The sequence below is a fragment of the Pan troglodytes genome, chromosome 4 (assembly GCF_028858775.2).
Source record: "Pan troglodytes isolate AG18354 chromosome 4, NHGRI_mPanTro3-v2.0_pri, whole genome shotgun sequence".
Taxonomy (NCBI): domain Eukaryota; kingdom Metazoa; phylum Chordata; class Mammalia; order Primates; family Hominidae; genus Pan; species Pan troglodytes.
In genome coordinates, this window is record NC_072402.2 from 40,864,489 (window position 1) to 40,877,548 (window position 13,060).

General features: G+C 37.7%; 1 protein-coding gene across 11 annotated transcripts in view; it reads left to right on the plus strand.

Annotated features, from left to right (window-relative positions):
* The window catches only part of ANKRD31 (ankyrin repeat domain 31), a 173,014-nt gene that overhangs the window by 58,033 nt on the left and 101,921 nt on the right, over positions 1–13,060 (plus strand). For all 11 annotated transcript variants that reach the window (XM_063810360.1, XM_063810362.1, XM_009449014.5 and 8 more), the window contains exon 11: positions 9,739–9,881. In XM_063810360.1, coding sequence (XP_063666430.1) covers positions 9,739–9,881 — 143 coding nt within the window. The remainder of the gene's footprint in view (positions 1–9,738; positions 9,882–13,060) is intronic.

Below are 13,060 nucleotides of genomic sequence, written 5' to 3' on the forward strand. Positions count from 1 at the left end.
GTGTTTGCTCTTGCTTCTCCAGTTCTTTGAATTGTGAAGTTAGGGTGTCAATTTTAGATGTTTCCTGCTTTCTCTTGTGGGCATTTAGTGCTATAAATTTCCCTCTACACACTGCTTTGAATGTGTCCCAGAGATTCTGGTATGTTGTGTCTTTGTTCTCGTTGGTTTCAAAGAACAGCTTTATTTTTGCCTTCATTTCATTATGTACCCAGTAGTCATTCAGGAGCAGGTTGTTCAGTTTCCATGTAGTCGAGCGGTTTTGAGTGAGTTTCTTAATCCTGAGTTCTAGTTTGATTACACTGTGGTCTGAGAGACAGTTTGTTATAATTTCCATTCTTTTACATTTGCTGAGGAGTGCTTTACTTCCAACTATGTGGTCAATTTTGGAATAGGTGTGGTGTGGTGCTGAAAAGAATGTATATTCTAATGATTTGGGGTGGAGAGTTCTGTAGATGTCTATTGGGTCTGCTTGGTGCAGAGCTGAGTTAAATTCCTGGATATCCTTGTTAACTTTCTGTCTTGTTGATCTGTCTAATGTTGACAGTGGGGTGTTAAAGTCTCCCATTATTAATGTGTGGGAGTCTAAGTCTCTTTGTAGGTCACTAAGGAATTGCTTTATGAATCTGGGTGCTCCTGTATTGGGTGCATATATATTTAGGATAGTTAGTTCTTCTTGTTGAATTGATCACTTTACCATGATGTAATGGCCTTCTTTGTCTCTTTTGATCTTTGTTGGTTTAAAGTCTGTTTTATCTGAGACTCAGATTGCAACCCCTGCCTTTTTTTGTCTTCCATTTGCTTGGTAGATCTTCCTCCATCCCTTTATTTTGAGCCTATGTGTGTCTCTGCACGTGAGATGGGTTTCCTGAATACAGCACACGGATGGATCTTGACTCTTTATCGAGTTTGCCAGTCTGCACCTTTTAATTGGAGCATTTAGCCCATTTACATTTAAGGTTAATATTGTTATGTCTGAATTTGATGCTGTTATTATGATGTTAGCTGGTTATTTTGCTCGTTAGTTGATGCAGTTTCTTCCTAGCATCGACGGTCTTTACAATTTGGCATGTTTTTGTAGTGGCTGGTACCGGTTGTTCCTTTCCATGTTTAGTGCTTCCTTCAGGAGCTCTTTTAGGGCAGGCCTGGTGGTGACAAAATCTCTCAGCATTTGCTTGTCTGTAAAGTATTTTATTTCTCCTTTACTTATGAAGCTTAGTTTGGCTGGATATGAAATTCTGGTTTGAAAATTCTTTTCTTTAAGAATGTTGAATATTGGCCCCCACTCTCTTCTGGCTTGTAGAGTTTCTGCTGAGAGATCAGCTGTTAGTCTGATGGGCTTCCCTTTTTTGGTAACTCGACCTTTCTCTGTGGCTGCCCTTAATATTTTTTCATTCATTTCAACTTTGGTGAATCTGACAATGATGTGTCTTGGAGTTGCTCTTCTCGAGGAGTATCTTTGTGGCGTTCTCTGTATTTCCTGAATTTGAATGTTGGCCCACCTTGCTAGATTGGGGAAGTTCTCCTGGATAATATCCTGCAGAGTGTTTTCCAACTTGGTTCCATTCTCCCCGTCACTTTCAGGTACGGCAATTAGACGTAGATTTGGTCTTTTCACATAGTCCCATGTTTCTTGGAGGCTTTGTTCATTTCTTTTTATTCTTTTTTCTCTAAACTTTTCTTCACACTTCATTTCATTCATTTCGTCTTCCATCACTGATACCCTTTCTTCGTCTTCCATCACTGATACCCTTTCTTCCAATTGATCGCATCGGTTACTGAGGCTTGTGCATTTCTCACGTAGTTCTTGTGCCGTGGTTTCCAGCTCCATTAGGTCCTTTAAGGACTTCTCTGCATTGATTATTCTAGTTATCCATTCGTCTAATTTTTTTTCATAGTTTTTAACTTCTTTGCCATTGGTTTGCACTTCCTCCTTTAGCTCGGAGTAGTTTGATCTTCTGAAGCCTTCCTCTCTCAACTCGTCAAAGTCATTCTCCATCCAGCTTTGTTCCGTTGCTGGTGAGGAGCTGCATTCCTTTAGAGGAGGAGAGGCACTCTGATTTTTAGAGTTTCTGGTTTTTCTGCTCTGTTTTTTCCCCATCTTTGTGGTTTTATCTACCTTTTGTCTTTGATGATGGTGACGTACAGACGGGTTTTTGGTGTGGATGTCCTTTCTTTTTGTTAGTTTTCCTTCTAACAGTCAGGACCCTCAGCTGCAGGTCTGTTGGAGTTTACTGGAGGTCCACTCCAGACCCTGTTTGTCTGGGTATCAGCAGCAGTGGCTGCAGAAGAGCGGATATTGGTGAACCACAAATGCTGCTGCCTGATTGTTCCTCTGGAAGTTTTGTCTCAGAGGAGTACCCGGCCATGTGAGGTGTCAGTCCACCCCTACTTGGGGGTGCCTCCCAGTTAGGCTACTCGGGGGTCAGGGACCCACTTGAAGAGGCAGTCTGCTCTTTCTCAGATCTCAAGCTGCGTGCTGGGAGAACCACTACTCTCTTCAAAGCTGTCAGACAGGGACATTTAAGTCTGCAGAGGTTATGGCTGTCTTTTGTTTGTCTGTGCCCTGTCCCCAGAGGTAGAGCCTACAGAGGCAGGCAGGCATCCTTGAGCTGTGGTGGGCTCCACCCAGTTTGAGCTTCCTGGCCGCTTTGTTTACCTACTCAAGCCTGAGCAATGGCAGGCGCCCCTCCCCCAGCCTCGCTGCCACCTTGCAGTTTGATCTCAGATTGCTGTGCTAGCAATGAGTGAAGCTCCGTGGGCATAGGACCGTCTGAGCCAGGTGTGGGATATAATCTCCTGGTGTGCTGTTTGTTAAGCCTGTTGGAAAAGCGCAGTATTAGGATGGGAGTGACCCAATTTTCCAGGTGCCGTCTGTCACCCTTTTCTTTGACTAGGAAACGGAATTCCCTGACCCCTTGCGCTTCCCGGGTGTGGCGATGCCTCACCCTGCTTCGGCTCACACACGGTGCACTGCACCCACTGTCCTGCACCCACTATCCGGCACTCCACAGTGAGATGAACCCGGTACCGCAGTTGGAAATGCATAAATCACCCGTCTTCTGCATCGCTCACGCTGGGAGCTGTAGACTGGAGCTGTTCCTGTTCGGCCATCTTGGCTCCACCCCAACCAACAGTGTGTTTTATCACTAAACACCCCAGCATGAATATTATTAGAGTTCAGGGGTGTGTGTGAATGTGTGTGTGTGTGTGTGTTTTCTGAGGTAACATTTTCATATAGTGAACTACAAATCTTAAATGTGCCATTTGATGAATGTTGACAGATACACTATCCCAGAAAGTTCCCTCATGCCTCTCTCAGTCATTCCTCACTCTCAAGATGCCACTACTGTTCTGATATTTTTCACTCTATATTAGTTTTGCCTCTTTCAATATTTCAGCATATTTCACGATTAAACATGATTTTAACTATAGGTTTTTATAGATGCTCTTTATCAGATTGAGGAGTCTATTCTTTTTTTAATATACTTTAAGCTCTAGGGTACATGTGCACAACATGCAGGTTTGTTACATAGGTATACATGTGCCATGTTGGTGTGCTGCACCCTTTAACTTGTCATTTACATTAGGTATTTCTCCTAATGCTATCCCTCCCCCAGGCAACCGCCCGACCCGACAGGCCTCAGTGTGTGATGTTCCCTGCCCTGTGTTCAAGTGTTCTCATTGTTCAATTCCCACCTATGAGTGAGAACATGCGGTGTTTGGTTTTCTGTCCTTGTGATAGTTTGCTCAGAATGATGGTTTCCAGCTTCATTCATGTCCCTGCAAAGGACATGAACTCATCCTTTTTTATGGCTGCATAGTATTCCATGGTGTATATGTGCCACATTTTCTTAATCCAATCTATCACTGATGGGCATTTGGGTTAGTTCCAAGTCTTTGCTATTGTGAATAGTGCCGCAATAAACATACATGTGCATATGTCTTTATAGTAGCATGATTTACAATCCTTTGGGTATATACCCAGTAATGGGATGGCTGGGTCAAATGGTATTTCTAGTTCTAGGTCCTTGAGGAATCACCACACTGTCTTGCAAAATGGTTGAACTAATTTACACTCCCACCAACAGTGTAAAAGCGTTCCTATTTCTCCACATCCTCTCCAGCATCTGTTGTTTCCTGACTTTTTAATGATCGCATTCTAACTGGCATGAGATGATATCTCTTTGTGGGTTTGATTTGCATTTCTCTGATGATCAGTGATGATGAGCATTTTTTCATGTGTCTGTTGGCTGCATAAATATCTTCTTTTGAGAAGTGTCTGTTCATATCCTTCACCCACTTTTTGTTGGGGTTGTTTTTTCTTGTAAATTTGTTTAAGTTCCTTGTAGATTCTGGATATTACCCCTTTGTCAGATGGGTAGAGTGCAAAAATGTTCTCCCATTCTGTAGGTTGCCTGTTCACTGTTCACTCTGATGGTAGTTTCTTTTCCTGTGGAGAAGCTCTTTAGTTTAATTAGATCCATTTGTCTATTTTGGCTTTTGTTGCCATTGCTTTTGGTGTTGTCGTCATGAAGTTTTGCCAATGCCTATGTCCTGAATGGTATCGCCTAGGTTTTCTTCTAGGGTTTTTATGGTTTTAGGTCTAACATTTAAGTCTTTAATCCATCTTGAATTAATTTTTGTATAAGGTGTAAGGAAGGGATCCAGTTTCAGCTTTCTATATATGGCTAGCCAGTTTTCCCAGCACCATTTACTAAATAGGGAATCGTTTCCCCATTTCTTGTTTTTGTCAGGTTTTTCAAAGATCAGATGGTGGTAGATGTGTGCTGTTATTTCTGAGGTCTCTGTTCTATTCTGTGGGTCTATATATCTGTTTTGGTACCAGTACCATGCTGTTTTGATTACTGTAACCTTGTAGTATAGCTTGAAGTCAGGTAGCATGATGCCTCCAGCTTTGTTTTTTTTGCTTAGGATTGTCTTGGCTATGCAGGCTATTTTTTGGTTCCATATGAACTTTAAAGTAGTTTTTTCCAATTCTGTTAAGAGTCATTGATAGCTTGGTGGGGATGGCATTCAATCTATAAATTACCTTGGGCAGTATGGCCATTTTCATCATATTGATTCATCGTATCCATGAGCATGGAATGTTCTTCCATTTGTTTGTCTCCTCTTATTTCATTGAGCAGTGGTTTATAGTTCTCCTTGAAGAGGTCCTTCACATCCCTTGTAAGTTGGATTCCTAGCTATTTTATTCTCTTTGTAGCAATTGTGAATGGGAGTTCACTCGTGACTTGGCTCTCTGTTTGTCTGTTATTGGTGTATAGGAATGCTTGTGATTTTTGCACATTGATTTTGTATCCTGAGACTTTGCTGAAGTTGCTTATCAGCTTAAGGAGATTTTGGGCTGAGACGATGGGGTTTTCTAAATATACAGTGATGTCATCTGCAACAGGGACAATTTGACCTCCTCTTTTCCTAATTGAATCCTCTTTATTTCTTTCTCTTGCCTGATTGCCCTGGCCAGGATTTCCAACACTATGTTGAATAGGAGTTGAGAGAGGGTATCCTTATCATGTGCTGGTTTACAAAGGGAATGCTTCCAGTTTTTGCCCATTCAGTATGATATTGGCTGTGGGTTTGTCATAAATCGCTCTTATTTTGAGATACGTCCCATCAATACCTAGTTTATTGAGAGTTTTTAGCATGAAGGGCTGTTGAATTTTTTTGAAGGCCTTTTCTGCATCTATTGAAATAATCATGGGGTTTGTGTCACTGGTTCTGTTTATGTGATGGATTACATTTATTGATTTGCATATGTTGAACCAGCTTTGCATCCCAGGGATGAAGCACACTTGATCATGGTGGATAAGCTTTTTGATGTGCTGCTGGATTCGGTTTGCCAGTATTTTATTGAGGATTTTTGCATCAATGTTCATCAGGGATATTGGTCTAAAATACTCTTTTTTTGTTGTGTCTCTGCCAGGCTTTGGTATCAGGATGATGCTGGCCTCATAAAATGAGTTAGGGAAGATTCCCTTTTTTTCTGTTGATTGGAATAGTTTCAGAAGGAATGGTACCAGCTCCTCTTTGTACCTCTGGTAGAATTCGGCTGTGAATCTGTCTGGTCCTGGACTTTTTTTGGTTGGTAGGCTATTAATTATTGCCTCAATTTCAGAGCCTGTTATTGGTCTATTCAGAGATTCAACTTCTTCCTGGTTTAGTCTTGGGAGGGTGTATGTGTCGAGGAATTTATCCATTTCTTCTAGATTTTCTAGTTGATTTGCGTAGAGGTGTTTATAGTATTCTCTGATGGTAGTTTGTGTTTCTGTGGGATCGGTGGTGATATCCCCTTTATCATTTTTTATTGCATCTATTTGATTCATCTCTCTTTTCTTCTTTATCAGTCTTGCTAGAGGTGTATCAATTTTGTTGATCTTTTCAAAAAACCAGCTCCTGGATTCATTGATTTTTTTAAGTTTTTTTTGTGTCTCTATCAAGGAGCCTATTCTTAATTTACAGAGTTTTTTTGTTTTTAAGTAGAGTTTATGCTAGCTTTTCTCATGTACTTCTCATACATCTATTGATATGACCATATAATTTTTCTCTCTTATTTCACTACTGTGATGAATTAGCTTTATTGATTTTCAAATGTTAAACCAACCTTACATTCTTAGAATAAACTGTATCTGGTCATGATGTATCATTCTTTTTATATATGGCTGGATTCGATTTGCTATAATAAGGGTTTTTGCATCTGTGTTCATGAGTAACATTGGCCTATAATTTTGGGGGAGAGATAATTCTTTTGTCTGTGATTTTTTTGAGGGGGATAATGCTTTTTTCTGGATCCTTTTGATCAAGATTTGCGAATATTTTGTTAAGGATTTTAAAAAATCTATCTTTATAGATTTATAATTATCAGTGTATAATATTTTTATAATGCCTTTGGTTTTGGTATCAGGGTTATGCCGGCCGCATAAGGTAAGAAGTCTTCTCACCTTTTCTATTTTCTGAATGAATTTGTCTAATATTTAAGTTTTTTTTTTTTCTTTCTTAAATGTTTGACAGAATTAGGAGTGAAACCATCTGGGCCTATAGTTTTATTTGTGGGAGAGTTTTGATAACAAATTCATTAATAGGTATAGGCTATTCAGATTTTCTGTTCCATCTTATGTCTGTTTTGGTAAGTTGTGGGGTTTTTTTAGTTGTATTATTCAATTTTACTGATTTTTTTCAAGAATCGATTTATGGCTTTTTTAGTTGTCTTTGTTATTTGTTTTATACTTTATTGATTTCTGTTCTTTTTCTGCCTTCTACTTATTTTTGTTTTCTTTGTTCTTTTAGCTTTAATAAGGTAGAAAATGAGGTCACTGATTTTGTACCTTTTTGCCTAATATAAGCATTTAAAGCTTTAATTTACCTCTAAGAACTACTTTAGTAGTTGCATCTCACAGATTTTTATATGTTTTATTTTCATTGTAATTCAGTTTGAAATATTTTTAATTTCTCATATGCTTTCCTCTTTGATCCAGTGATTATATTAGAAGTTGTTTAATTTTAAAATGTTTGGGGATTCTCTAGATACCTTTCTGTTATTGATTTCTAATTTGACTAAAAAGAACATAAAGGATACATTTTACATGATTTTGACCTTTTTACATTTATTGAAAATTGATTATTGCATAATATATTATCTCCTTTGTTGAATATCCCAGGTGCACTTGAATGTTTATTCTTTAGTTGGATGTAATGTTTTATAAATTTCAGCTAGGTAAAGGTGTTGATAATGTTGTTCAGCTCTTCTATATCTTTATTGATTTTATGTCTCATTGATCCGTTTTTTTTAGAGAGATGTTAAAATCCTCATAAATGTGATTGTGGAATTGTCTGTTTCTTTCTTTGATTCTGGCAGTTTTTGCTCCTTATATTTTGAAGCTCTGTTGTTAGATACATAAAGTTATGATTGTCATGTCTTGTGATAAATTAACTCTTTCATCACCATGAAATGTCTGTCTTTATTGCTTGGTAATATACTTTATCTTGAACTCTACTATATATAATATTAATATAGACATCTAGCCTTCTTATGTTTCCTGCTTATTTACTATATGTTTTTCTGTCCTTTTACTGTATCTTTTTCTATCCTTTTATTTTCAACCTATCTGTGTCTTTATATTTAAAGCATGTTTCTTAAGATGGGAACAGTAGACACTGGGGACTACTTATGGGAGGAGGAAGGGAGTGGGGCATGGGTTGAAAAACTATCTATTGGGTACTATGCACACTACCTGGGTGATGGGATCATTTGTACACCAAACCTCAGTGACACACAATTTACCCATTTAAAAAATCTGCACATGTACAACCTTAACCTAAAAGAAAAGTTGGAACAAAAATAAACTATGTTTCTTGTAAACAGCAGACAGTTTTGCTTTTTTTATTCATTCTGACAGTCTTACCTTTTAATTGAAAATTAGCGTGATTAGTCAATTTACATTTAACATAAATGGTTAGATTTAGGTCTGCCATTTTACTAATTGTTTTCTATGTGCTTAATCTGTATTTTGTTTCTTTCTTTGTCTTTGCAGTATTTTTTCGTAGTTACTCTAGGGATTAAGTGTACACCTCTAATGTTTCACAGTTATCTTTGAATTAATATTATAATACTTCATATGAAATATGAGGACATTGAATACATATAGTCCATTTATTCCCCCATATCCGTTGTGCTATAGCTATCATATATATCTACAGACATAAATTTTATAACTTTTGCTTTAAACAAGCCATATTCATTTTAAGGAAATTTATAGGGAAAAAACCTTGTTAACTGTATATTTACCATTTTGGGGTCTCTTCATTTCTTCCTCAAAACTCAGTAATAATACTATAGGAGAAACTTCTTCCCTGAGGCAGTGGTTCTCAACTGGAGTGCTTTTGCTCCCACCCCCTCCCCAGGGTACTTTTGGCAGTTTCTGGAAACATGTTTAGTTGTTAGAACTAGGATAGGCGTTTCTGCTATCATCTGGTGGGTTGAGGCCAGGGATGCTGGTAAACATTCTGTGATACTCATAAAAACTAAGAAACATAAGCTGAGATTCGTAATCCCTATTTTATGATGAGTGTTCTGAGAAGAGCTAGTGAAAGTCTCTTTTGACGTGCAACTTTAAAGTTTTCTTACATCTGTCATATGATTTACTGGAATTTAATAAATATCTGTAACTTATACCATTGTCCTTGGCCAACAAAGAAAAAGAATATTTGCCTGTATGACTGGTTTTCTTGGAGCAGTTTGTGGTTTGTTAAACTACTATAAATAGCTTTTTGTAAAGAAGGAGAAAAAATGAATATATCCTTTTGAACTGAGTGATACGTAGTCCAGCCAGCTGGATACTTTAATGGAAGTACCTTGAACTAGAAATAAAGCTTTTCTCCCCTCATCTCTGCAGAAAAGCAGCCTGCAACCAGCATTCACTTTGAGTTGATAATGACTCCTGCACAGCCTATTTATTTGGAGAGGTCAAGATTACTTTCAAATATTTTGTTTCTTTTCACATTTTTTCACAGCAGAGTTGAGGGGTAGGAGTTTGATTTGTCCTTCAGGTTTATTGAACCTACCAAATAATATAGTGTGCTTTCAGGTGATACTATCTTGACTCATATAATCAAAATATTTTTGAAGAAACAACTTAGAATCAAAGTTGTTTTTTAAGGGCAAGCACAAAACATTATTAAGATGCCAAATGTAAACAAATGCCGTATCTTTTTGTATGATAGGTTGGACAGCACTTCATGAAGCTAGTGTAGGAGGATTTTATCGGACAGCAAGTGAACTATTAAAAGGTGGAGCAGATGTAAATATCAAAGGATTATACCAGATTACTCCCCTACATGATGCAGTGATGAATGGACATTATAAGGTACTGTGATGCTTTTATTTGCAGAACAAATACTATATTTTGCAAATATTAAATATCTCTGGGACCACACAATAGAAAAACATACAGAAATTTTAGTTTAATTTCATTCTGCTAATGAATACTTAGAATTTATAATGAAATTTTACTGTGTGATGGGTTTGTTGTGTGTAATATGATAGGTGTCATTTTACATGTTATTTTTAATAACCATATAGAGCTTTTTGGTTACATAGTATTTTTTTCAACTTGTTTTCCTTTAAAACTCCTTTAATATGGTGCTTTATAGGGTTTAGAAGAATGTTTCCTTCTTATAGAGTGTTACGCAGTTATGTCCAGTCCTGATAGGAGGTTTACAGCTTTATGGAGTCTGGTGTCACTTTCATAATCGGCCTAAGGCAGGATAATGTTTCTGATCAGTTCAGCTTAATGATCAGCCAGGATGTATCAGCAGGTTAAAATATCAGACTACTATAATTGCATACCAGTTGGTTAATAGTAACTGCAATAAATGGTAACATTAAGATTATGAATTCTAGTATACATGGTTTATCTCAGAAACCATATTTATTTTAGCTTACTACACATTTTTTCTGGCCCTGGGACAACATTGCAAGGCTGAGGCACTTGCTGAAGATATCTTGTTATTCATTTCAGTTATTGAAATTTGCCTCTGGGTTTAAAAACTTCTAGGATGGGAAAGGGTATTAACTATCTGGGATTAAGAAGATTTGTTCTGCCTATTTACAGAAGAAATGCCTAACACAGGCAGAGGCGGAGAAGGCTGCTGGGAGCCATGGGAATAGACAGGGCATATTCCTTCATAGTATGAAACAGTACTTCAGAAGGGTTTAGGCAGTTTTTTTTGTTGTTTGTTTTTCATTGTTTGTTTGCTTGTTTGATAATGTATATCTTGGTGATGGGTGGTCATTTTTGCATAAAGTTTAGAGGACTAGGAGGAGAGAATTCTTCCCAGGATCCAGTTTAATGGCCAGAAGAATGCAGGCTTGGACATGTGACAGTGTGAATCCTTTCTCTGTCAGAAGCAGAGAAACCTCATGCCAAAGCACTTCTTCTGTCTAACACCATAGCCCATTTGCTCCCTCACTTCCCAGAGCTGACCTATACTGATCAAGAGTCTTTTCTTCCTTTGAGTAAAGTGAGCCCTGAGCATTTTAATTTTTCTTCTTTTCTTTCCTATTTGTTCCTTTGCCCCACTTCGAACTTGGCTCCAATCCATTTCTGCCTCACAGTCTAGCATTGGCTGTCTCCTATTTGGCCTTTGCATATATGAAATAATCTCTGGTTCCTTCAATGATGTTAAAGGAACCAAAGACACAGGCCTCTATTCCCAGAATCCAGTTTCCCCACTTACTGCATTCCCTCTTGCAATCCTCCAATCTGCCTGTGGTTCATATGCTCTTGGCACCATGGCATATCCTGACTAGTGGTGAGAGAAGAGAATGACAAGACAGGAGTGGAAGTCTAGAGAAGAGTCATGAAAATTAAAAGTTGAAACCAGTAGTTGGTGTGATGTCAGGCAAAGATGATCAGAGAAATGGCCTAGGCCCTGGGTATTGGATTGCTGAAATGCCTTTGGTGTCACAGGAGTAAAGATGTCAAACAGGGAAGCCTTGGGAACCCAATGCTGGTCCTACTACCTGGGGAGTGTGAGCTTCTTTAAGCATTCTGGAGTGTTGAAGGAACTAGAATATATTATCTTACAGGTCTTAATTGTTTTATGGGAGAGATACTAAAAGATAATATCCTATTTTCTAAAAGTGAAAAAGCAGTAAAAAAAAAATCCACATCTTACCATTCCATTAATTTGAAATATCCGTAATAGTCAAATCTATAGAGACAGATTAGAGATGGGGGGTCTAGAGGGTGGGGAATGGTGAGTGACAACTAATGGTTAAAGGGTTTCTTTTAGGGGGAATGAAAATGTTCCAAAATTAGATTGTGGTGAGGGTTATACAACCCTTTTAATATACTAAAAAACAATGAATTATATTCTTTAAATCGGTAGACTGTGTGGCATGTGAATTACATCTTAATAAAACTGTTAATAAATACATTTTTTAAAGAGTGGAAAAGTTAGAATTTGAGAATTACAAATGATCAGCTCAATGTTGTTCCTTAGAAAATGTGCAAAAAGTTATTAAATATATGGTTGGAAGACATAGGCAAGAATGTAGTGCTCTTTGGGAATCATAGGCATCACTAAGAACAAGTCATGCCAGACTAACCTTTATTTCTGTTTTATTAGGTTTACCTTGTTAGTAGGTAAAGGTAATGGCATTGAAATAAGCTATCAAAACTTTAACAAAGTTTTTATTTGAAGTATCCTATAATCTGTGAGTGTATGGGATGTTGAAATGAAGGGGTTTGTTGGCATTGATTTGGGGATTCACATATATTGAAACAATAGGCCTCAGACATGGTGATTATTCATTTTATGTGTGTCTACAGTGAACCCTTTTTTGTTTTTGTTTTTGTTTTAGACAAGAGTTTCCCCCTATCACCCAGGCTGGAGTGTAGTGGCGTGATCTCGGTTCACTGCCACCTCTGCCTCCTGGGCTCAAGCGCTTCTTGTACCTCAGCCTCTTGAGTAGCTGGGATTGCAGGCATGTATCACCATGCCCAGCTAAGTTTTTGTATTTTTAGTAGAGATGGGGTTTCACCAGTTTGACCAAGCTGGTCTTGAGCTCCTGGCCTCAAGTGATCCGCCCGCCTAGGCCTCCCAAAGTGCTGGGATTACAGGCAGGAGCTGCCACACCTGGCCTTGCAGTAAACTCTCTTGTGAAAATTGATTATACATTATATTATGTGGTAGAACTCTGGACTGTTTGGCTAGAACATGAACTGATTTTGTTATTGGAGTATTTTAAAGAAATCCCAGACATAATACTATTTTACCCATAAATACTTGAGCCCAAACCTCTAACAGATAAGAAAAAGTTTTTCATACTCGCAATATCATTTCACCTAATAAAAGTTAAGTTTCTTTATACCATTTAACATCCAGTCTATATTCAGATTTCTGAGGTTATCTAAAATATGTGTTTTTATAGAAAGTTTTAATTTGAATTAGAATACATTAAGCTTCATACATCATATGTATTTGTTATGTATCTTAAATATGTTTTAATCTACAACAGTCCTTTCTATATTTTAGGATT